Source organism: Symphalangus syndactylus, chromosome 7, assembly GCF_028878055.3.
Source record: "Symphalangus syndactylus isolate Jambi chromosome 7, NHGRI_mSymSyn1-v2.1_pri, whole genome shotgun sequence".
NCBI classification, from domain to species: domain Eukaryota; kingdom Metazoa; phylum Chordata; class Mammalia; order Primates; family Hylobatidae; genus Symphalangus; species Symphalangus syndactylus.
In genome coordinates, this window is record NC_072429.2 from 84,753,672 (window position 1) to 84,779,836 (window position 26,165).

The window sequence follows — 26,165 nt, forward strand, 5'->3', positions numbered from 1 at the left end:
CCCGCCTTTGGCGATTTTAGGACATTTCTGACCATTTGTCTTACACTGTGTGGCAGAATTAGGTTCTCATGACTCTTCAAACTGCCTAGTCACATTTGATTTACTTATATAATAATAATAATAATAATAATTATTATTATTATTATTATTATTTTGAGACAGAGTCTCACTCTGTCCTCCAGGCTGGAGTGCAGTGGCACGATCTCAGCTGACTGCAGCCTCCGCCTCCCACGTTCAATCGATTGTTGTGCCTCAGCTTCCTGAGTAGCTGGGACTACAGGCATGCGCCACAAAGCCTGGCTAAGTTTTGTATTTTTGGTAGAGATGGGGTTTCACCGTGCTGGCCAAGCTGGTCTCCACTTCAGGTGATCTGCCCCCCTAAGCCTCCCAAAGTGCTGGGATTACAGGTGAGCCATCATGCCGGCCTAAATTAAATTATTTTTATTAAAAACCCTCTCTTTGTTCATACTGATAGTCCTCAAAGAATTTTGGATTATTGTAAATTACAGTTGAAAGCTCAGCTGGTGGTAGGAATGTTTACAAACTATTCAGGAGTTTGAAGCCTCCCAATAGCAAAGCTGGGAAGGGTCCCATCTGTGAGAGAGTAAGAATTGAGCCTGGATCCTCCCCTGACTCTCATATCTCTTTTTCCCAATCGTGGTTTGTTGCCTGGGTTTACTTGGGTCATCTGGCTGATTCATTGTTGCTGTAAAAACAGGGCTGAGTGTGCTGTGTTGAAAGCCACTGAAACCGGAGGAAACTAGTCACAAAAACCCTGACTATCACCTGATAGATTGCTTGTGCTGCCTGATAATTACTCGCACTTTTCCCAGGCTAGTGCAAATCTTCAGGGGCTGTCCAGGACTACAGAGCTGTTTCACCCTACCTTGGCTTCGATCTCTTCCCCCATGCTCGAAGGTGCGGAGCTGTACTTCAACGTGGACCATGGCTACCTGGAGGGCCTGGTTCGAGGATGCAAGGCCAGCCTCCTGACCCAGCAAGACTATATCAACCTGGTCCAGTGTGAGACCCTAGAAGGTAAGTGTAGCTCTTCTCACCCTTTAAAAAGAAAAAAAAAAACAAAATGAAATGATGTCACTCTCCAGAAGCATGGAGAAAAAAAGCCCATAATCGTATGGTTTGAGAGTTCTGAGCAGATCCTTATTCCTGCAGTCCAGATTTCTGGGGTCCATAAACTTGAATGAGGAAAAAAAAAATACATCTCTATTTTTAACCTCTAAGTGAAATGTAACATCTTTCATTACGAATGTAGGCAACAAATCACAGTAGTTAAGATAAGTAGTATCTGTGACACTGTCACCAACAAAAATTCAATGTTTTCATATCCCTTTAAAGTTCTTGCAGATACCTTGAAATGTCATGTATGTTTTCTCTATTTTGAAGTTAGATATTACACTCATCCTTTATTATTTATTTATTTTTTGAGACGGAGTTTCACTCTTGTTGCATAGGCTGAAGTACGGTGGTATGATCTTGGCTCACTGCAACCTCCACCTCCCGGGTTCAGGCGATTCTCCTGCCTCAGCCTCCCAAGTAACTGGGATTACAGGTGCCCACCACCTGGCCCGGCTAATTTTTGTACGTTTTGGAGAGATGGGTTTTCACCATGTTGGCCAAGCTGGTCTCGAACTCCTGACCTCAGGTGATCCGACTGCCTTGGCCTCCCAAAGTGCTGGAATTACAGGCATGAGCCATCATGCCCGCCAGATTCTTATACATTTTAAAGACATTTTGATAACTATATCTAAAAATATTTGGTTTCCTTTATAATCCTGTGTATTTTCATTCTACATATTTATAAACATTTGGAGAAGGGCTTCACCACACTGCCAAGGGATCTACGACAAAGAAAAAATATATATATTTAAAACCTTGTTCTATAGAATTTTATTCTATCACATTTCTCAGTATCTATTGATTTGAGAGTTTGAAATTTACCTTTAACTGAAGTTAAAAAAAAAAAACAAATCAAGAGACGTTACTGGTGGGGCCAGCCCTGGATTCAAAAGTCCTGGATTTGACTTCTGTCATGCCTAGGTAGGTGACCTGTGGCTCCAAGCCTCTGAGTCTCAGTGTTCTCAGTTATAATAAATAAATACTCAACAAGTGGAAATTGTCTCTAAACCAAATTTTTTTTTTCAAAACCTTACCAAAGATTCCACATCTGTAACAGTATTTTTATTATTAAAAACAGCTACACTCACTCATTTTGAAACATACTTATAAAACCCATATAGGTCAATAATAAGGTGGTTTAAAGCTTCCAGATTATTCTAGAAAAGGCAAGAAAGCACGAAGAATAAAGCCTCCTAGGAAGGGTATTAAAAGGCAAAAACGAACCAATGAACCTTCTAAAGGTGACTTTGCAGTCTCCTCAAGTAGGGCTGAAGGGTCCTGAGGCTACTTGTTTACAGTTCTGACCAGTTAAAGCCAGAGTTCAGACAGAACCACCCAAGTTAGGACAAACCCTGCACTTCATTAGCATTGGAAACAGCGAGAACCTTTCAGATAACTAATTCTGTTGGCTACAGATAATTACAGTAAAACCCCAAATCCTAAGTCACTTCAGCATATTAAAATAAGAGTTTGATGACTGGAGAACGTTAGTCATGTATAGAAAATCTACATAAAATAAAGAACACAGGGCTGACTAAGTGTTTCTGAGAGGAGCCATTTTAATGAATTCTATTTAGTTTTCAGCCAAGCTCTTAAATGAGCTAAAGAATGCAAATTTAAATGCAAGGAATACATAAAATATCTTTGTGATACCAAAAAAAAAAAAAAAAAAAAGAAGGAAAGAAGAAAAGAATTCAGAGATAAATCAAGGGAAGCCATATCTAAAGCCATATAAAGAATTCTAGGCCTGGAGAGGTGGCTCATGCCTGTAAAACCCCGTGTCTACTAGAAATAGAAAAAATTAGTTGGGTGTGGTGGCAGACACCTGTAATCCCAGCTGCTCAGGAGGTTGAGGCAGGAGAATTTCTTGAACCTGGGAGGCAGAGGTTGCAGTGAGCTGAGATCATGCCACCACACTCCAGCTTGGGTGACACAGTGAAATTCTGTCTCAAAAAACAAACAAACAAACAAAAAAATTCTAGAAAAATAGGTTGGGTGTAGTGGCTCATGCCTGTAATCCCAGCATTTTGAAAGGCCTAGGTGAGAGGACTGCTTGAGGCCAGGAGTTCAAGACCAGCGTGAGCAACATAGCAAGACCTTGTCTCTACTAAAAATTTTAAATATTGGCTGGGCATGGTGGCGCATGCCTGTAGTCCCAGCTACTTGGGAGGCTGTGGCAGGAGGATGGCTTGAGCCCAAAAGGTTGAGGCTGCAGTGAGCTGTAACTGCACCACTGTGCTCCAGCCTGGGCGACAGAGTGAGACCCTGTCTCAGGAAAAAAAAAAAAAAAAAAAAAAAGAATTCTAGAAAGTAAAAAGATAAAAATCAGGAATTTAAAATTTGCACCCTATATTTTCTGCCAAGGTCCCTTTTACTCAAAAGACTTGTTGAGGGAAGGGGATAGATAGAAGGAGGAAGAAATGAGATTAACAGATCTATCCTCTACGTAGAGAGTTAGCTGAATCTGGTATCTTCATTTTCAGTTTGATAGAGAAGAAAAGGTTTCAAACCGTCTCAAAGACCTCAAGAATAAAGCTTGTGTTAGAAAAACACACATAAGCAGGCATATGCAGAATTTTCCATGCAACGTCAGGGGATGAGAAACCACCTGAAGCCACCCCACCTGTACTCTACTGCTTTATTGTCATTGTGTCTCATGATTTCTAACTCTCTCTCTTCCCAATTCTCAACTACATTTGAATCTGTGTGCCAATCTACTGTTCAGAGACTCCCAGAAATATCAAGCATGAATCATCAAACCATGTTTAGGTTATCATGACTGCTGAGAAAACAAATCTAAACAAGAATTTCATGTCTTCTGTTAGTTGAGGACAGCGGGGCTTAGAATGGCTGTGACCACCTAACAGGCTGTCAGTGATGGAGGATGGATAGAGCTATCTGTGTCCCCTTTCCACAAAAATATGCCATTGCCTCCTGAGTATAAATTGAAGATATATGAATAGGTCTGTGTTGAGTTGATGTCCACTCCATTTTGAAATAGAAAATAATGACTGCTGTACCTGATTATTTTATAGGATGTTGAGAAATAAATAGTGTGTGAACAGCAGTGCAATTGTTGCATCTGTGAATGTACTTAGGGAGACTCAGTCTGCCCTGAGCTACATTCAGAGTTGAGAAGAAATCAAGGGCACTTGTTGGAATAGAATCCTAAAGGATTCAAGATTTTAGTTTACTTTTGCACAAAATATACACCATACAAATTATGGATAAACAGCAGGTTACACTGTGCCATTCCAATACCATATGTTGAAGCAGGCACTTTCTGTAAAAGAAAAACTAACTTGGCCAAGATTAAATTTGCGTTAGTCTTTTTAAGTCATCCAGTCTTTAAAAGGAAAGTGTTCTGATAGCAACAAATTGTTTTAGAACAACTTGCAAGGAACATATAAGGTTTTGGGTAAATTTAGAAAAGAGAAAATAAAGATCATCCAGCAAAGCTTTGAAAAGTGTTAGTATTCATAATTGGGCTCAATTGTGTGCATAATTGGGTTGAGTGCGGTAAGAAATACTCATGTATTCCGAGGCCTGCCCCTGACTAATTGTGACTTGATTCAGATCTCTGGATCCACTGTGACTCAGTCTTTCCTAGGTACAGAAGAAGGAAATTAGTTCCCATTGCCTTTGTCACTGGTATTGCTTTAAAGTTGTATCTATAAATTTAAGGTCTTTAAAAGTGATTTTGAACCAAAACAATAACTTTAAAAGAGCATAGGATATTCTTTTAAAAATTAACACTACAGTTTGCAGCAGAATTTTTAAAAATTACAAATAAGACTTTTGGAAATATTCTTCCCTCCTCAAAAAAGACAAAATAGTAAATCAATACTTAAAGTTTAGTAGTAAATAGTCTTTTCTGAAACATATGATAACAGTGTCCACTGGCTCTCAAGATGTGGGAGGTCATTCTGGATTAAGTCTTTTTTTTTTTTTTTTTTTTTTTTTTGAGACGGACTTTAGCTCATGTCATCCAGGCTGGTGTCCAATGGCATGATCTTGGCTCACTGCAACCTCTGCCTCCCAGGTTCAAGCCATTCTCCTGCCTCAGCCTCCCAAGTAGCTAGAATTACAGGCATGTGCCACCATGCCTGGCTAGTTTTATTTTTTTGTTGTTTGTTTGTTTTTTTTTTTTTTTAGTGGAGATGGGATTTCACCATGTTGGCCAGGCTGGTCTCAAATTCCTGACCCCAAGTGATCCGCCCGCCTTGGCCTCCTAAAGTGCTGGGATTACAGACGTTAGCTGCCGGACTGGATTAAGTCCTTACTTTGTCCTTGCCACAATTTGTTTAGAAGGGAATTAGGGAAGCTGATTATATCTCACCAACAATGGTGCCCCTGTCAAGGGGCTTGAGCTTCAGAGCTTCTCCAACTGTGTCTTCAGGTAGGAATTAATTCAACACCATCTAGTAAGTACTTTCTAGCTAGGGCCAAGAAAGTAAAGATGAACAAGATAGAGTCCCTGCCCTAAAAAGGATCCTCCCTGGAGAATAAAAATATTAGAAAAATGAGAACCCCTTAAGGATGGCAATTGGGTAGTACCTACCGAAATTCCAAATGCTTATACACTTTGTCCAGGAATTCCAAGTCTCATAGACAAACTTACACACAGGTGAGATGACAGCTGTACAAGGCTCTTTATGTGGCATAGTTTTTTGTTGTTTTTGAGACGGAGTCTCACTCTGTCACCCTGGCTGGAGTGTAATAGCGTGATCTCGGCTCACTGCAACCTCTGCCTCCTGGGTTCAAGTGATTCTTGTGCCTCTGCCTCCCGAATAGCTGGGACTACAGGTGTGCACCACCACATCTGGCTAATTTTTTGTATTTTTAGTAGAGATGGGGTCTCACCATGTTGGCACTGGCAGGTCTCAAACTCCTAACCTCAAATGATCCACCCACCTCAGCCTCCCAAACTGCTGGGATTACAGGCATGACCCACCGTGGCTAGCCTTTTATGTGGCATAGTTTGGAATAGAAAAAGATGGAAACAAATCAAGTGTCCCTCTGCAGGAAATAAGTTTTCATTTTTTAAAATTTATTTTTTAATACAGGCAGGGTCTTATGTTGCCCAGGCTACTCTCAAACTCCTGGGCTCAAGCAGTCCTCCCACCTTGGCCTTCCAACATGCTGGGATCATAGGCCTGAGCCACCACAATCAGCCAGGAATAAGTTAAATAAGTTATGGAACATTCACATAATGGAATATTCTGTATTTAAAAGGAAAAACGCATGAGGAAGCACTCTAAAAGGAGAAATACGGAAAGATTACCAAGATACATTAAGTCAGAAAAGCAAGGGGAAGAACCAGGTGTGGCATGGCACTCTTTAGTAAAAAGGGGGATAAATTTTAAAAATATACTTCCTATATGATTGCCTAGATACAAAGAAAATGTGAAAGGATTAAAAAGAAACTAAAAATAGAGGTTACGTGAAGCTAGGAACGAGTGGCAGAGGGTGGTGGGTAGGTGAGTGACAAGCATAGGGACCTGTCACTGTTTACCCATATATACACCTATTACTTGTTTTTAATTTCAAAATAACATATAGGAGGATGACTGATTTCAAAGACCTTTCTCTTTGCTTCCTTAGACATTATTTGTACCTCTAACTATAGCACTTTTTCTGCCTTATATTAATAAGACATATCCAATTCTCTTTCTTGTTTAAAACGCATACACACACACACACACACCAAGAGCTTCCATCAGGCAAGATAAATGACACTATGCTTAAAAGGCTGATCTACCTTGTAAGCCCTTCCTCAGAATGCTTTGCCTTTTCTAAAGCTGCACCTTCAATCACAAATTCCATCCCTTATCCCATGTCCCTGAAAAGTGACCATCTCCCTTTAAAGTCTCCATTTAAGTCACTTCCTCTGTAAGCCTCTTCCTACAGTATCTATGATGGGACGGAATTGACAAGCTTCAACTTTATGCTCCACGGTACATTGTAATGAACCTAACACTGTATAACATCTGTGACATTTGCATAGATGTGTCATCCTGAGGCAGAACATTTGCCTCGTTTGTCTATCTAGCTCCAGAGGCTGCTGCGGTTACAGGCTTAGCTGATAAATAAATACATAGCTCTATCCGCTTTATTGCAAGCTTTTTTATTTTTTTTAAGACAGGGTCTGGCTCTGACACCCAGGCTGGAGTGCAGTGGCGTGATCTCAGTTACTGCAACCTCTACCTCTCCTGGACTTAAGCGACCCTCCCACCTCAGCCTCCTGAGCAGCTGGGACTACAGACATAGGCCACTGTTCCTGGATAATTTTTGTATTTTTGTAGAGACGGGGTTTCATCATGTTGTCCAGGCTGGTCTTGAACTCCTGAGCTCAAGTGATCTGCCCACCTCGACCTCCCAAAGTACTGAGATTACAAGCGTTAAGCCACCCTGTAAACTTCTTTTTTTTTTTTTTTTTTTTTTTTGAGATGGAGTCTCTGTCGCCCAGGCTGGAGTGCAGTGGCACAATCTCGGCTCACTGCAAGCTCCGCCTCCCAGGTTCATGCCATTCTCCTGCCTCAGTCTCCCGAGTAGCTGAGACTACAGGTGCCCACCACCACGCCCGGCTACTTTTTTGTATTTTTAGTAGAGACGGGGTTTCACTGTGTTAGCTTGGATAGTCTCTAGCTCCTGACCTCGTGATCCACCCGCCTCGGCCTCCCAAAGTGCTGGGATTACAAGCGTGAGCCACTGTGCCCGGCTGCCTGTAAACTTCTTAAGGGCAGAAAGTACACCTTAAACTTTTCTCTCTCCTACCTCCCTAAGCCTAAGAGTGTATTTTGCATGTAGTAAGAATCTGAAAATACACGCTGGAAATATCTGCATGTTGGGTTCAAGTCCTGGATCTTCTGCTTTATGGTTCTGGGTTTCTAAGCAAGCTGCTTAACTTTTAACATGGTGCTTTTTTTTATTTTTTATTTTTATTTTGAGACAGGGTCTCATTCTGTTGCCCAAGCCAGGGAATGCAGTAGCGGGTAGCGTGATCATGGCTCAATGCAGCCTCAATCTCCTAGGCTCAAGTGATCCTCCCACCTTAGCCTTTCAAGTACCTGGGACCATAGGTGCGTGCCACCAAGCCTGGCTAACTTTTTTGTCACTTGCAAAGACAGGGTCTCACTTTGTTGCCCAGGCTGGTCTTGAACTCCTGGCCTCAAACAATCCTCCCGCTTCAGCCTCCCAAAATGCTGGAATTACAAGCATGAGCACTGATAAGTGCTTTCTTATCTCATCTTTAGATGGCATCTCCCTGGCCTAACTCCCAGTTCACTGGGAGGATCCAAAATATCTGAAGATGTTTTGTAAATTGTAAATCTTAACAATACACCCCTGCACTGTAGTTTATATACAACATGAATTTGTTTTCCCTCTTCTGCTAGACTTTGGAATTCCTGAAATAGTTCTTTCCATTTTATGGTTTTGGGTAGTCGCATTTGGATATGACTCCATTTAGTTTATTCTGTTCTCCTTCAGAGAGCACCAGTTTTGAAAATATTTATTTTGGTAAGTAAAAATTAAAATGAAGATTTTCAACCCTAGTAAGATTTACTAGGATAATGCATAATGAAGTTCTGTGGGGCCACTGCTACATGGATCTTAAGTTTTAATCACAAATTAATATTTGAGGCTCATTTATGTGGCAAAAAATGCATTTGGAGCTGTGGAGAGTACAAAAAAGAACATGCTGGATGCAGTGCTCATGTTTGTAATCCCAGCACTTCGGGAGGCTGAGGCAAGAGGATTGCTAGAGGCCAGGAGTTCAAGGTTGCAGTGAGCTATGATTATGTCACTGTACTTTAGCCTGGGTGACAGAGCAAGAATCTGTCTAAAAAAAAAAAAAAAAAAATGGCACCATTTACTACCTAGACAGCTGTGTAGTTGATAGGATGTCACAAATAAGTAAAATGAGATAAAAATTCAAATCCAAAAATGGTTCGAACCTATTGACAGTAGATATACTTGAAGGTGAACCAAATCTTGAATAATAGGTTGATAAAAGGCCAATGAAATGGGGTTTCAGGAGGAGAAGAATTGAGATGTCAAGACATTCTAGCAGGCAGAGAAAACAAATGAATTTAAAAAGGGAAAAAATAAAAGCCTGTAGATGGGGAGTAAACCAGTTAGGCTGCAATACTAGAATACTTGGAGATAAGGCTGGAATTCAGGCTGGGAAAACTCTGAAAAACCTTGAAGGTTTGATTTGAAGTTTCAAGATCCTGAAGCTAACACTGAATGAGGACAAGAGTCAGGTATGATTCTCAGTTAACTACTTGCCAGCATGGAAAACAGGAACAAGTTACTTCTCTGAGCCTCAGTTTCTTCATCTATGAAACAGGATTATTGTTAAAGTTAAGAGATTATTTATACTAAAACCATTCTGGCGATGGCAAAACGCTCTACAAATTTTATAAAAGTTGTTTTTAATCTGCCTAAAACTTTTCAGCGGCTCCAAGCTATTTTTAGGATCATTACAGGACCAAAACAATTCTTAGGAAAGATTAAACTTCAGGTGGGGAGCACATGAGGAGAAATGAGCGTGGGAAAATCGATTCAAAGATTGCTGCAGTAATCGAAGTGCCAGATGTCATTCAAAATGGGAGTGAGGAGCAGAAATCAGGGAAGAAATGCAGAGCATTTGGAGTAATAAAGCACCAAACGGGACTTTGAAATTTCCACACCCTGAGAATAGCAGTATATTAGCAAAAATGGAGAAAGAAGTGTCTGGTTGTACATCTTCTGGTGTATTTATAAAAGTCTGAGTAATTACCAGATTTGATGGTTGATTCCAATATGTTAGTTGGAAAAATTCTGGTTTAGAGGATAAAAGTTGAATTCCTTAGCAATTTATTTTGGAGATAGGTGGGTACAATTGAAAAAATAATATTTTGTGGTGGATTCTCTATGCTGGCTCTTTACCTACCTGCATCTTCTTTGTTTGTTTGTTTTATTTTTTGAGACAGGATCTCACTCTATTGCCTGAGCCAGAGTGCAGTAGCTTGAACATGGCTTACTCTAGCCTCCATCTCCCAGACTCAAGCAATTCTCCCACCTCAGCTTCCTGAGTAGGGGGATCACAGGCATGTGCCACCATGCCCAGCTAACTTTTTTTTTTCTTTTGTAGAGATGGGGTTTTGCTTTGTTGCCCAGTCTAGTCTGAAACTCCTGACCTCAAGCAATCCTCTCACCTCGGCCTCCCGAAGTCCTGGGATTACAGGCATGAGCCGCTGTACCAGACAACCTTGTTTAATCCCCAAAACAACCTGAAAGCATAGGCTATATCCATTTTGTAGATGAGGAAACTGAGTTCAGAAAAGTCAGATAATTTCCCTAAGTTCAGCAGCAGCAGAGTGTGGGGAAAGGCAGGGGCCTGCTTGGATAGAACGGTAGACAGTCACTTCTCTTTACTTTTAGTAGAGACGGGGTCTCCCTATGTTACCCAGACTGGTCTCAAACACCTGGGCTCAGCAACCCTCCCACCTCAGCCTCCAGAGTAGCTGGGGTTACAAGCATCAGCCACCACGCCCAGCCAAAAAGGAATTTTCTAAAAATAGTCTGCCAACAAATTAGTAGACAATAACCATGAAGTCTAACTTCCCTATAGCCAAGTGATCTCAGATAATTCCCTTCACGCAGTAACTGCAACCCACAGAAAACGCATGTTTATATTATGACTCTGAGTGCATACATCCAGGCACACATTCACACTATGTGATAGACTCTATTTGTTAAAATGGTGTAATCTATTTTTTTTATTCTATTGCTGTGTGACACCTATTAAATTGATCTAATTGGTAGTGATCCTACAGTTTGGAATATATCCTATTTTCCTTATTTTAATAAAAAGGAAAAAACACCATTTGCCACTCTACTTTTCTAGATAAAAAGTAGTGTGATTTTCCCAAGTGTGCTCTGTGGGCGGCCCATTGTTTCTTAGTGGCTTGGGAGGTTCTGTCCCATACTCTTTTCAAAGAAATCACTTTCATGTAGTAAAGCCTTTCAATTCCTACAGTAAAGAAGCTTGTGCCTTCCAAATTTGTTTTACCATGAAGTCTTATTACTCACACACCTATTTAGATAAGCATTTAGGGAAATGTAGGAAAAAAAATTAAGTGAACTCATTATGAAAACTATAAAACTATGAGTACTGTTGTTATTATTGACAGTCTATCATCATCCCAGCGTGCATTTCAGACCCTCAGATTCTCTTGGAATCTGAAATCAAGCATCCCTTGGATCATTTTAGTGCTGGGGAAGAGAGGTTCCTTCTGTTCTACTTTCACTGATTACAGTATTATAAGGTTCCTACAGGGTATGAAACACTGAGACGTTTAATTTCAGGATGTCCCTGGCAGCTGAAAGGCTTGAAAGTTATTTAGCTTGAAAGAAACATATGTCACATGAGCAAAATATCATGGTTTTGAAAGAAATACCATTTGTGTCACTTCTGTTGGCAAATATTCCTTGGTGCTGAGAATTCAAACTGTCAAATTGCATAAAAATCTGAAATGCCAAAATGAAAGCCAAATAAGGCATGGCAACAAAGTAGAATTGTTTTAAGTTAATTAAATAGGTAATTGAGCAAATAAATTCTGCCGTCAGATGAACAGCATTTCCGATGCAAAATCTACTCCAGACACTGAGGAAGACTGCAAGAACCACATTGTCCCTAATTGCAGATCCACCCTCCCCCAGCTACCAGAGCAATCCATTCATAGCTCGCAGTGGCTTCCTGTTATCTCAGGATAAACATGGCATACCAAACCCTCCCTAGGACAGTCCTGCTTATTTCTTTGGCTTCAAATCTCACCTCTCCTTCTCTACCACTCCTTTAAAATTGACACATAAAAATTGCATATGTTTATCATATGCAACACGATGTTTTATTTTATTTTATATTTTATTTTTTGAGACAGAGTCTCTCATTCCTTTGCCCAGGCTGAAGTGCAGTGGCACAATCTCAGCTCACTGCAACTTCTGCCTCCCGGCTTCAAGCAATTCTCATGCCTCAGCCTCCTGAGTAGCTGGGATTACAGGCGCACACCACCACACCCAGCTAATTTTTGTATTTTTAATAGAGACGGGGTTTTGCCATGTTGGCCAGGCTGGTCTCGGACTCCTGACCTCAAGTGATCCACCCGCCTCAGCCTCCCAAAGTGCTGGGATTACAGGCGTGAGTCACCACGCCCAGCCTATGATGTTTTAATATATGTATTAATTGTGGTATCAACCAAAATTAAGTCTGTTGAAGCGGAAATAGTTCAGTAAAGGTTTATTGGAAGCCAAATGTGAGGACCGATCAAGGAAGACAGAGCAACAAAGCTGGGTGTGTCCCAGAGTCTGCTACAAGTTGGAAGGCTTTAAAGGGGAAGTTTAGAAGAACAGAGGAGGACTCTTCATACTAGAGTTGTTCTTTTCGTTAAAGGTCACAATACAGAGGTTACAATCACTGGCTACAGATAATATACAGGCTAAAATGTCTATGTGCAAGACAATCAGTAAACTTCATGATGCAGAAACCAATCACCAAAACTTGATGATTCAGAAACAAATCAGTGTCCTTGTCAGTGCCAGTAGGTTATGTATTGATCAGTACATCAACAATCTGAGGGACTCATGGTAAGATTCTTTACTCTGGGATAGGACCGGACAGGACAGGACAGGCATCATAAGACCTCCACCAGGCAGGTTAATTTGGAAGCCTGCCCAATGTGACCTATATGTTATCAATCAAGTGAATTAACATATATGTTAACTCACATACTTATTTTTTGTGGGGAGAACACAAAATCTACTCTTTACATGATTTTAAAAATACAATACATTGTTATTTACTATAGTCACCATTTTGTACCATAGGTCTCTTGAAGTTATTCCTCCTATCTAACTGAATCTGAGTTTTGTATTCTTTGACATCTTTCCAACCCCTCACCCTCTCACCTGTCCCCTACTAAGTCGGTTTTTTTCTTTCTTTCTTTCTTTCTTTCTTTCTTTCTTTCTTTCTTTCTTTCTTTCTTTCTTTCTTCTTTCTTTCTTTCCTTTCTTTCTTTCTTTTTTAAATGTAGACACAGGGTCTTGCTTTGTCACCCAGGCTAGAGTACAGTGGCACGATCATAGCTCACTGCAGCCTCGAGCCCCTGGGCTCAAGGGATCTTCCCACCTCTGCCTCCCAAAGTGCTGAGATTACAGGCATGAGCCACCACTCCTGGCCCACTCCTTGCCCACTCCTTGCCCTTTGATGACCACTACTTTACTCTCTACTTCTGAGTTATCACAAATGACAAGATTTCTTTCTTTTTGAAGGCTGAGCAGTATCCTATGGTATATTTATACCACCTTTCCTTTGTCCATTCATCCATTGATGGGCACTTAGCTTGATTCTACGTCTTAGCTATTGTGAGCAATGTTATAATGAATGTAGGAGTACAGATATCTCTTCAACATACTGATTTCATTTCCTTTGGATATGTACCCAGTAGTGAGATTGCTAGATCATATGGGAGTTCTATTTTTAATTTATTTATCTCCCACTTAATACTTCAGCAACACTGAACTGCTTTGAGCTCCTTCCACACACCATACCTGTACTAAGTCATCGAATGCCTGCCTCTGTTCTTACTCTTTCTCCCCTCTTCCTCCACTCTTACATAGTATTCTAAGGCTCATCTCCTTCAACACACTTTCCTAGGCTTCTTGCTCATATCCTTATGGATCTAGGTCTCATTTTCTATGTTCCCATAAATCAAGGACCTTATCTTTATCGCTAAATTAACACATTGTTTGAATCATTTGTGGCTGCCTTCTCCTTTACCAAACAATGAGTTTCCTTGGGAATGAGGAATATGTCTGGTCTATCTTTCGGTCTCCTGTAGTTGGCAGCACATAATAGATGCTTAATAAATGTTTGAATGAAAGATCCAATAAGCTCCATATGTGTGCTGGATGTTGCCAAGGACATTTTAGATACTCAGATATGAAATAACACTTACATGTTGGATTCTGCACAAGGAGTCACAGATAAAAGATATAACTAAGATAGTGTAACTGCCTTCTGGGTTAACATGCTTAAGACTATATAATATCCTATAATAGGTGTTATGCTAGAGGTTTTATCAAAGTACTTTCAAATTCATATGCGTGAGAGTGAATAATTCTGCCTGAGATAATTAAATCTTTACAGAACAAGTGATAATCTAATTGAATTAGTTGGCAATAAAATAAAGTTTTAAGTGACTTTGAAGTCAGGAATACCTGGCTTTGAATCACAGTTTATCTACGTGAGATTTTTAAACTTTTTAATCTATGTGATCTTGAACAAGTTACTAACCTCTGTGAGCTTCAGTGTTCTTATCTGTACAAAGATATAGAAATCATTTTTACCTCATAAAATTGCCATGAGTATTAAATGAGATAATACAAGTTCAGTACAATACCTGGTACCTAATAAGCACTCAATCACTGGTAACTATTATTTTAATGTTACCAGTAAGGTAACATTGAAGGGTAGATTATAATAAGCCAATCTGAAAAGGGGTGCAGGAAGAAATTGTAGAGTGGGGTTGGGTCAGCATTTACTGAAGTATGGATGCTAGAAAACACATGGTTTGTTCAGGAGGAAGTGACAATCAACAAAGCTGAAATTCAGTTCAATCCAATTACCTGGCAACCAAAATGGATGACATTTAAAGGATGCATGGCATGGTCTGGTGGAAACGATGCTGGATTATAAGAAAAAGGGGACTAATCTCCTACTTCAATCTCATTAGATAACTCCACCATTTAGTCCCACTGAGCTTCAATTTCTTTGTCTGTAATAAAAGGATACTGAAACAGAGCAGCGATGCCCATGTCACCTGCCCCCACACCCATGGTAGCTACTACTAATACATTTATCTTTTCCATCAAGTTGGGATGGAGCATTCGTATCCTCAACAGTTTCCCAGATAGCTATCGCCAAATGACTAAAACCTGTTTACCATCTGTGGATTAGGTGTTTGTTAGGTTTTGTTTTGTTTTTTTTCAGACCTGCTAAATAATACCAGATTTCTTAGGTAATTGAAATATTTTGTGAGGGCCAGGCACAGTGGCTTCTGCCTGTAATCCCAGCACTTTGGGAGGCTGAGGTGGACAGATCACTTGAGGTCAGTCAGGAGTTCGAGACCAGCCTGGCCAACATGGTGAAACCCTGTCTCTACTTAAAAAAATACAAAAATTAGCCAGGTATAGTGGCACGCGCCTGTGGTCCCAGCTACTTGGGAGGCTGAGGTAGGAAAATTGTGTGAACCCAAGAGGCAGAGGTTGCAGTGAGCTGAGATCGCACCACTGCACTCCTGCCTGGGCTACAGAGGGAGACTACCTCTCAAAACAAAAGAAAAACACATTTTGTGGTGTGCTGGATTATCCATATTCACATTACATTTTTTGTTGCTTTAGAGATCAAGTCTAAATCATATTTAGACCTTATATTAAAATCTAATAAGATAATACATATGTATGTACCACAAAATTAGCATGAATTCAACTAATGTTGAAAAAGCTATTTGTGTATGCTCAAAATTTAACCTGAATTGGGGTTTCATTTAATTTCAGACCTGAAAATTCATCTCCAGACTACTGATTATGGTAACTTTTTGGCTAATCACACAAATCCTCTTACTGTTTCCAAAATTGACACCGAGATGAGGAAAAGACTATGTGGAGAATTTGAGTATTTCCGGAATCATTCCCTGGAGCCCCTCAGCACATTTCTCACCTATATGACGTAAGTGATGACAGAAGGCCCTAATAAGCCCCAATGTACTCATGTGGATGACCCCTAACAGTTACAGGGTGGGTATCAAGCCAGAGTGAGACTTAAGACCTTTTCCATTGTTTGTAAGTTTAAATTCATTCAAATTTTAGCAACTGATCAGCTCATAGAGCCACATTTTTGCATTAGAAAATGGATTTCATTGATTTATAAACATGATTATATCAGTGGTGGTAGCCTCCATCTAAAGGAATCTTTTCAGTTTTCATTTAAAAAAAAAAAGTGTTGCCAGTGTTTAAGGTGTTAGTACTGAAGGTAAATGTTATGTGACATTCTTGGGTCACTTTTGAGGGTGGGGTTGACAATATCTCAAAGTATTCATAAGGTCACATATACCACTCCTAATTCCCTTTGTAACAGTATAAGTAGCAGTTGTGAAAGTTATATATGTTTTATTTTTATCCATCATCAGTGGTTCCAATTGTGCAACACATGAGCTCCTCATTCTAAAAAATATTTGGGGCTGGGAGCGCTGGCTCACACCTGTAATCTCAGCACTTTGGGAGGCCGACGTGGGTGGATCATGAGGTCAGGAGTTCGAGACCAGCCTGACCAATGTGGCTAAGCCCCATCTCTACTAAAAATACAAAAATTAGCCAGGCGTGGTGGCACTCCCCTGTAGTCCCAGCTACTCGGGAGGTTGAAGCCGAAGAATCGCTTAAAGCCGGGAGGTGGAGGTTGCAGTGAGGTGAGATTGTGCCACTGCACTCCAGCGAGGGCGACAGAATGAGACTCCGTCTCAAAAAAAAATAAAATTAAAAAAATTAAAAAAAAATTGAACTCCCACGTAATAGTGAACTGCACTTTTATGACACCAATTAATAAATTTTACTTAGTGCTCAAATGGACCATTTGAAATAAGCTTATGCCTTTCCAGTTCTCCTAGCTGAAAAACTGGGAAGAAAGACCCACAAATAGATGAGCTGTGTGTTATGTAGATAAAATTTAGATGTTAAGCACAAAGTTCTGAAGACTAGGTCCAAGCCCAGGTCTGGCACCTGGCACTCAGGCATCAATACATTTGTGGAAAGAAAATATCAATGAAAAAAATGCTGGATAATATAAGCCAAAGATTAGTCAAAGAGGAACAAAAGAAGAGGACTTCATGTCAAACACTGTGCTCAGTACTAGAAATAGGAAATTAGAGACATGTTATAAGAATACAGGAAACTGGGCGTTGGCTGTATGGAAGCATGGCTTTGGGAGACAACCTAAGATTTTTAGAGGCAGATTCCAAGAAAATATCATAAGAGAAAGCCTGGAAAAATAGAGGGCAGAGACTCCTTCTGAAAGAGCAGAGCAGTTTCAGCCTCTGTCTGGTTGAACGATAAAATGACGGTGCTGCCTCAAGGAGCAGGGAATGAAAAGAATCCGCTTATCTGACCAGGAAGATGATACTCCCTCTATCCTTCTATTCTTTCTTTGTCCTTCTGTATCATCCATTCTTTTAACTTTTTTTTTTTTTGTTTTGAGACTGAGTCTCACTCTGTCACTCAGGCTGGAGTACGATGGCATGATCTTGGCTCACTGCAACCTCCGCCTCTGGGGTTCAAGAGATTTTCCTGCCTCAGCCTCCTAAGTAGCTGGGATTGCAGGCATGTGCTGCCATGCCCGGCTAATTTTTGTATTTTCAGTAGAGATGGGGGTTTCACCATGTTGTCTGGGCTGGTCTCAAGCTTCCAACCTCAGGTGATCCTCCTGCCTCGGCCTCCCAAAGTGCTGGGATTACAGGTGTGAGCCACCATGCCCGGCCTCCACCATACATTCTTCCACTTTACAAATGACAGTATCTCTGCCCTTGAGTCCAGTGAACAAGAAAATGGAACTAAGAATGTCCAAATATGCTTGCTGAGCTGAACAAAGTTAAGTGGACCTTAACTTCTACACATGCCTTTAATTTCAGGGGAAAATAATATGTCAGTCAGCAAGATTTCTCACACTGTAGCACATATTCCTTGGCATCTAAATATGGCAAACAGAAAATATTCCATGAAAACAGACCTGCATTCCTAGGCCTTTGGCACAAAGAAAAACCAATGCAAATTTCCTATTACTGACAGTGGGCAAGAGCAGAAGTAAAGGAAGTCTCTTTTGTTTGGAATTTCACATCGCATCATAAAATCTGAGGATCAATTTTATTTAATGAATAATATCTTTAAGAAAAAAAGAAAAGTAATTAAGGGACATGATTACAATCTTTCAAGAGTTCAGAAAAGCATAAAATAAAAATATCACCCTGTGTCTACATGTCCCCTTCTTCCCCACTGAGTTTCTCTCCCAAAAGTAACCACTTCTCAATGTCTTATGTGTTATTCCAGAAAAATACTTACATGTACGTGTGTCTATTGCTACACACTCTCCCACCCACAATTTCAAATTTATACAAATGGAATCATATACCCTCTGTACTTTTTTCCCACTTAATATTTCTTAGAAATATGCTTGTGACTGTCATTCTTTTTATTTTATTATTTATTTCTGTTTTTATAGACAGAGTCGCACTTATTGCCCCGGCTGGTCTTGAACTCCTGGGCTCAAGCCATCCTCTCACCTTGGCCTCCCAAAGTGCTGGGATTATAGACATGCGCCATCGTGCCTGGAAAACATCATACTTTTTAAATAACTGCATAGAATTGGCTATATGTGCCATGACTCCATTTACCAATCATTTATTGACAAGTAGCTAAATTATTTTTATTTTTCCCCCTTACAAAAAAATTTGCAATTAGCTTATTTCTTCCAAGATTAGACGAGATCAGGCGCGTTCAGGGTGGTATGGCCATAGACCAATTAGCTTATTTCTGTGCAGGTCTTGAACTTATTTCTAAGCTCAGTTTTTAGCAGTGGAAGTGGTGAGTCAAAGGAATGTGCATCTTTATATTTTAGTAAATATTTCTAAGTTCTCAACAAAGGTAGCACCAATTTTAAACCCCTACAACAACCTGTGGCAAGACTTGTGTCCTTTTACCATTACCAACATTGGATATTTTCTTTTTAACTTTTGCCAGTCCAACAGGTTAAAAAAAAATAGTATCTCTTTGTTTCAATTTATATTTCTTCATGAGTGAAATTGATCATTTCATATTTATTATTTATGTGGATTTGATACAGGACCTAATTGCCTATTTTTATTACAGTTTTCAGCAGTTTTTGATGACGTATAACAGCCCTTTGTAAATTAAGAAAGTTTTAGCCCTTAATAATATATGTTGCAAAACTATTTTCTTGGTGTTATATAATTTAATTTTTATAATGTTTGTGGTTTTTTGCTGTGGAAACATTGAATGCTTTTAATTAGCTATACTCATCACTGTTTTTTCATTCATTGCCTTCTGGGTATTTTATTGTACCCTGTTTAGAAAGGCCTTCACTCCAAATTCATAAATAAATCCACTTGTCTTTTCTTCTATTTATTTGTTGTTACAGATGTTGTTTCATTTTTTACATTTAAAACTTTGGTCCATTTTAGAATTTATTTTCGTGTAAAGAATTAGACTACAGATCTAGCTCAAATTGTTTTTCCCAAATAGCTCTCCCTTTCTACTCCATTTCTGTAAGTAAGCAAGTAGAAGAAAAGACCGTAGGTCAAGGAAGGAAGGAATTGTGGATATACCTGAGGCATGACGTTAGTGCCAATGTTTCTTGTTTGCCATACTCAGTCCTCCCATCAGCGCTATGGGTTAGGATAATTCCTTCCATATTACTTACAGGCAAGACACAGATGCTGATGTTTTCTAAGAATTCACAAATATACAGCTAGTCAGGGGTAGAGATTAGATATGGACTTACATAGGACTCAGTTCAGGGATTCTGGAAAACCTTCCCAGAAGGGCTGATGTTGCTGAGCCTGGAAATGGTAGAATTTGGCAACACGGGAGAAGCCTTAGCATCCGGGGCTGAAACATGTAGATGGGAAGATTGTTCCATGCCTGAGGAACAGTTCAGTTTTGGCTGGAGTGGGTGTGCCAAATAGGAAGGAGGAGGTGGGGAAACGAGGCTAGAGACGCAAACTCCAGTCAGATTATGGAAAGTCTTTGATGCCAGGCTAAGGAAGTTGAAACTTATCACATCAGAGTGTTTTTCTTTTCTTTTCTTTTCTTTTCTCTTTCTTTCTTTCTCTCTCTCTCTCTTTCTTTCTTTCTTTCTTCTTTCTTTCTTCCTCTTTCTTTCTTTCTTTCTTTCTTTCTTTCTTTCTTTCTTTCTTTCTTTCTTTCTTTCTTTCTTCTTTCTTTCTTTCTTTCTTTCTCTTTCTTCTCTTTCTTTCTTCTTTTTTTTTTTTCACGGAGTTTCACCCTTGTTGCCCAGACTGGAGTGCAGTGGCATGATCTTGGTTCACTGCAACCTCCACCTCCTGGGTTCAAGTGATTCTCGTGCCTCAGCCTCAGGAGTAGTTGGATTTACGGGCGTACACCACCACGCCCAGCTAATTTTTGTATTTTTTTTTTTTTTTTTTTTTAGTAGAGATGGGGTTTTCCCATGTTGGTCAGGCTGGTCTTGAACTCCTGACCTCAAGTGATCCATCCACCTCAGCCTTTCAAAGTGCTGGGATTACAGGCGTGAGCCACCGCGCCCATCCGCAGAATATTTTTCAAGGTTGTGTGTATATGTGGTATATTTTGTTGGTATCTGCAAGGCCCTTCCTAAAAAGTAAAAACCTTAAGGAGAAACCCAAAATGTAAAAGAGATTAAAGAAGATGCCAGGATTGCTTACAGAACGTATTCCTCCTCCCGGTGATGGTTGGGAGGAAGTAGAAAGTGCTTAGGCTTTGGGCTGAGTCAGTTCCAAATTCATATCTAATCTTCAATAGCTGCCGTGAGAGAGGCTCTGCAAGCAGTGGTGCCTCCTGCAAAAATACCTGGCACGGATAATTACGGAAACAGTAAAGATTCCTGAGCTGAAGGACAAAATGGCCCTAGTTGTGTGGAAGGAAAAATAATAATCAACATACTAGACAACATTTACAGAATATTACTATATGCCGGGGACTTTATTAGGTTGGAAAGCTAAGTGCTTTACAAACATTATCTCATTTAACCCTCCTGACAAGTCTTACTCAATTCTTACCATCACCATTCTAAGGATGAGGAACCTAGAACTTAAGTGCAATAATTTGCCCTGATCACAGATCTAACGAGTGGTGGACTCATGATTTGAAATAATTGTTAGCAGTAGGCTTCATAAAATTATTTTGCTCAGATTTTAGTTGAGTTCAGAAAATCTGACCATGACAGTGACAGAGGGCAACCTGATTTTATCTGAGCCAGAAAGCTGCCAGGGTTTGTACTTTGGGATTAGGAAACAAACCTGATATAAAGGCAATGTGCCCAGAATACACTGGGAAATGCTCTAGTTCTAAAAACAGCTGTGAGTCCTTTGGCCAAAGGTTCCCCTCACTGATGATCCCACAGATTTCTTGTTTCCTAATCATAGGATCTTTTTTTTTTTTTGAGACGGAGTCTCACTCTCACCCAGGCTGGAGTGCAGTGGCGCGATCTCGGCTCACTGCAAGCTCCGCCTCCCAGGTTCAAGTAATTCTCCTGCGGCCGGGCGTGGTGGCTCACGCTTGTAATCCCAGCACTTTGGGAGGCCGAGGCGGGCGGATCACGAGTTCAGGAGATTGAGACCACGGTGAAACCCCGTCTCTACTAAAAAATACAAAAAATCAGCCGGGCGTGGTGGCGGGCGCCTGTAGTCCCAGCTACTCGGAGAGGCTGAGGCAGGAGAATGGCGTGAACCCGGGAGGCGGAGCTTGCCGTGAGCCGAGATTGCGCCACTGCACTCCAGCCTGGGCGACAGAGCAAGACTCTGTCTCAAAAAAAAAAAAAAAGGTAATTCTCCTGCTTCAGCCTCCCAAGTAGCTGGGACTACAGGTGCACACCACCGCACCCAGCTAATTTTTGTATTTTTAGTAGAGATGGGGTTTCGCCACGTTAGCCAGGCTTGTCTCGAACTCCTGACCTCCGGTGATCTACCCACCTCGGTCTCCCAAGGTGTTGGGATTACAGGCATGAGCCACCACGCCTGGCCCTAATCATAGAATCTTAGACATGGAAGGAAACTTAGCATTCATTAATTAAGCAAGCGTCCTTATTTCACAACAAACTACTATGTTAAAATATACTGTTTCTAAAACAAAAATAATTACTTAAAATTTTAAATATTTCTAGTTATAAGCAGTATTTTTAAAAATTATGTACAAAAATACAGATAATCACAAAGCCCTGGGTAGAATGTTAACGCAAAAGTAGAATTGGAAAGGTGGTTTTGGTAGTATCAGTATTGTTACTAAAGGATATATTTTAATTTATCTATTCTTCCTATTGGCTATACATGCTTTGAATTAGCGCTTTTAGTATCTCTGTCTGGACTCGCTATTACCTAATGGGCATTGAATATTTGTTGAATCAGTATAGAATCCTGCATTCGGCAAAACTTTACACAGAGCTAGAAAAATATATCCAAATAACTCAGCAGTTTATATTTTATATAGCACTTGAGAATTGGTTTTTTATTGACCATTATATTAGGGATAAAACTGGATGTCATGCCTGCAGATACATTTTGTGAGGCCAGCTCAGTGTTTTAAAAAATAACTTTTAAAAAATACACTTTGAGCCAGGCACAGTGGCTCATGTCTGTAATCCCAGCACTTTGGGAGGCCAAGGCGGAAGGATCACTTGAGGCCAGGAGTTTGAAAAGCCTGGCAAACATAGTGAGACCCTGTCTCTACAAGAGAAAAAATGTAAAAATTAGCCCAGTGTGGTGGTGCATACCTGTAGTCCCAGTTACTGGGGAGTCTGAGGCAGGAGGATTGCTTGATTCTAGGAGATTGAGGCTGCAGAGCCATGGTCATGCCACTGTACCTCAGCTTGAGTGACAGAGTGAGACCCTGTCTCAAAACAAAAACAAAAACAAACATACAAAAAACACTTTGAAGTCAGATGTGGTGGCTTGCACCTGTAGTCCCAGTTTCTCAGGAGGCTGAGGCAGGAGGATCACTTAAGTGCAGGAGTTTGATTCACCAGCCCGGGCAACATAGCAAGACCCTGTCTCTTTAAATAAATAAATAAATAAATAAATAAATAAATAAATAAATAAACAAACAAACCATTTTGTCAAAGCTGCATTCTTCCATTAGCCACAGTCTCCAACACTTTTGTATTTAAGCTACTTATCAGACCCCTGAACATATTTACTCTGATCTAGATGTTTTACCTTCACCTCTACACAAGAACCCTGCAAACCGGGTGTTTATATCTCCATTTTTAAAATTACAGAAATGGAGGGTCAATGAATTAATGCATTTTCCAAAGTTACAAGGTAAGAGACATGAAAGGGATTCCATTCCAGGTCTATCAGTCTAGCAAGCTAATGATCTCATCATTGTCCTGGTAGTTTATAATAAGGCAAGCAAATCAGAAGTATCTGTGGGTCTTCAAAAACTACTTATATTCTTGACCCCTACTTCAGTAGATTCTGATCTAATTGGCCTTGGAATGGAGCCCATCTGTATTTTTGAAGGCACCCAGGTTATACTGAGGTGCACCTCTGATTTAAAATGTTTAATCAGGGGGCCTCGGCTTGATTACTTGGAGGTGACTTTCACAAATACTTTCATGAGTTTCTCTTGACAGTTACCTATACAGATAGCATTATCTCCCTGTCAGAGACTAGATAGCACCAAAGCCTAGGTCTTCTGAATCTCCATCCATGATCTGTCCCATCATGTCATGTGATGTCTTGTGACTGGCAACCCTGGCAGCATTCAGCTGCTCTCTGTGGAGCTTAGAGATTTATTACAATAAGAAATGGTATATAGCCAGGCACAGTGGCTCACGCCTGTAATCCCAGTACTTTGGGAGGCCAAGGTGGGAGGATCACTTGAGGTCAGGAGTTTGAGACCAGCCTAGCCAACATGGTGAAACTCTGTCTCTGCTAAAAATACAAAAATTAGCCAGGTGTGGTGGTGCATGCCTGTAGTCCTAGCTACTTAGGAGGCTGAGGCATGAGAATTGCTTGAATCTGGGAGGTGGAGGTTGCAGTGAGCTGAGATCGTGCCGCTGCACTCCAGCCTGGGTGACAGAGCAAGATTCCACCATTTCAAAAGAAGAAGAAGAAGGAGGAGGAGGAAGAGGGGGAGGAGGAGGAGGAGGAGGAGAAAGAGAGGAAAGAAAGAAAGAAAGAAAGAAAGAAAGAAAGAAAGAAAGAAAGAAAAAGAAAGAAAGAAAGAAAGAAAGAAAGAAAGAAAGAAAGAAAGAAAGAAAGAAAGAAAGAAAGAAAGAAAAGAGAGAAAGAAAGAGAAAGAATATACAAATGGTGAAAAGGTATCCCACAGTTCTAAAACCCTTTCTCTTATCTCTCTTCCAGTATATCTTGCAAAGTCAAGGGTCTTTCTAGCACCCATGAAATTCCATCAAATGAAGTAACTTCCTGCCCTATTAGGAAATGCCCAAGACAGCATTATACAAATGATTAAATCAATGTTAATAGAGACAGTCTAAATTTAAGTTGGTATAATAAATACAATCTTAAGCATTGCACATTTTATGAGATATAATTACTGTACATGTGAAACTTATTTTGAAAATCTGGAATGGATATTTTTAAATACTTAATAGCAGGAAGATCTGCTGGAGGGTTTGTATACTATAATTATACACAGTTGTGTGAAACAAAGGAATGAATCCAATAACATTTTAACGAAGAGACCATTTAATATAGGCCTTGGTTGTTTTATTTTTCCTCCTTCCTATCGAACATTTTCCATCAGCATTTCAACTTCTCATCTCTTTTGAAACCAGGCATCTTTTTAAAAATAATCTCTCAAGCATTCAAGTATCCCACCTCAGAGGCTGTAAAATTTCTGAATAGAGGATGACCAAGGAAATGTCATCTTTGGTACTTAAACAGTAGTGAGTAATCCTAGGTTAAAGTCCTAATTCTCACATTACTGAGAATCTGAGGTTAAGGACCACACACTGAAGAAATCTTTAAAGATTCATTCCTAAAGGCTAATCAAAGTTTTAAAATATCCCAATGACACATAATAAACCATCTACAGCCTTTGTGGTGTGCTGTACATTAGGGTACTGAACACCTTAGTTTACCCAAAGTGTTTCTCAGGACTCAGAACTTATAATGTTGATACCGGGAAAGTCCTTGGAAAACCAGATGAGTTGATCACCCTATTATCACTAGATACATTCTAGTGATAATCTAAATATCACTAGATACACATTCTAATGCAGCAAGCAAGTCCACAAATGGTGTAAAAGCAAGACAGAATTAAGCTACAGCTATAATAGAAGCTTGAACATTCAGTGAGAGGAACCTAGAGGATTGGAACAACGAATTTTGACTTTAAATGATTCTGTAGAGAAAGTAGAATTTTGGCCACTGTTTAAAATTGGCATAGATTGAAAGAATAAGTGAGACACGAAAGGATTTTGTGTTTGGAGATGACACGGCATCTCAGATGTTGCTGGAACCTGGACATGAGTAGACAGAACAGAGACTTGGACAAGAGAGTAAAGAGGTTGACCAGGTGAAGGGCTTTGTCACTAAGTCTCTAAGTAAAAGTCACTACAGGAAGGCTTTCAGAAAATACTATCAATTCCATGCTTCTTGTGTGCTGCAGACGATACCCCCTCACTTAATGGTCACCACCCTGTAAGGGGAGAAGTATTTTCCCCCTGGGTGGCCATGTGATAGAGTGGTTGAACACTTCTGCTACCTCTGACTGTGTGGCCAAAGGTGGTTTGACATCTAAGCATTAGTTTCTCATCTAGCCAATGGGAGAGTACCTGTTCTTAGGATTATTGTGCACGTAGTACTTGTTCAATAACTGGCAATTGCTATTATTATGCTGCTTTCCTGGGGCATACTTAAAAATAAAGTGTCCAAATCCTTGTAGCTGCTAAGTAAAAAGCCTAAGATGTGATATCAAGTCACTCCAAATAGCATTCCAAAAGTGATCATTTTTTTCTTTTTTGCTTATTTGCATGTTTTTACTTTTTAACTCCTGCTTCGCAAAGTGAGGGGGCTGATCTGATGTATATCTTAGGAAGATGATTTTGTTAGTATTATAAAAGATGCATGGAGGGGATGGAACTTAAAGCAGAGAAACAATAGGGGAAGCTATTTTAAAAGCTTAGATTGGAACTTTGAATGGTAGAGACAGGAAGGTGGGGAATATGATTAGAT

At 40.1% G+C, this 26,165-nt stretch overlaps 1 protein-coding gene across 1 annotated transcript in view; it reads left to right on the forward strand.

Annotated features, from left to right (window-relative positions):
* The first annotated feature begins 306 nt into the window (after window positions 1–306).
* ATP6V0D2 (ATPase H+ transporting V0 subunit d2) overlaps window positions 307–26,165 on the forward strand; it is a 56,939-nt gene continuing 31,080 nt past the window's right edge. The window contains exons 1-3 of the mRNA XM_055284843.2: window positions 307–407; window positions 834–1,038; window positions 15,742–15,913. Of these exons, the coding sequence (XP_055140818.1) occupies window positions 909–1,038; window positions 15,742–15,913 (302 nt within the window). The 5' untranslated portion in view covers window positions 307–407; window positions 834–908. The remainder of the gene's footprint in view (window positions 408–833; window positions 1,039–15,741; window positions 15,914–26,165) is intronic.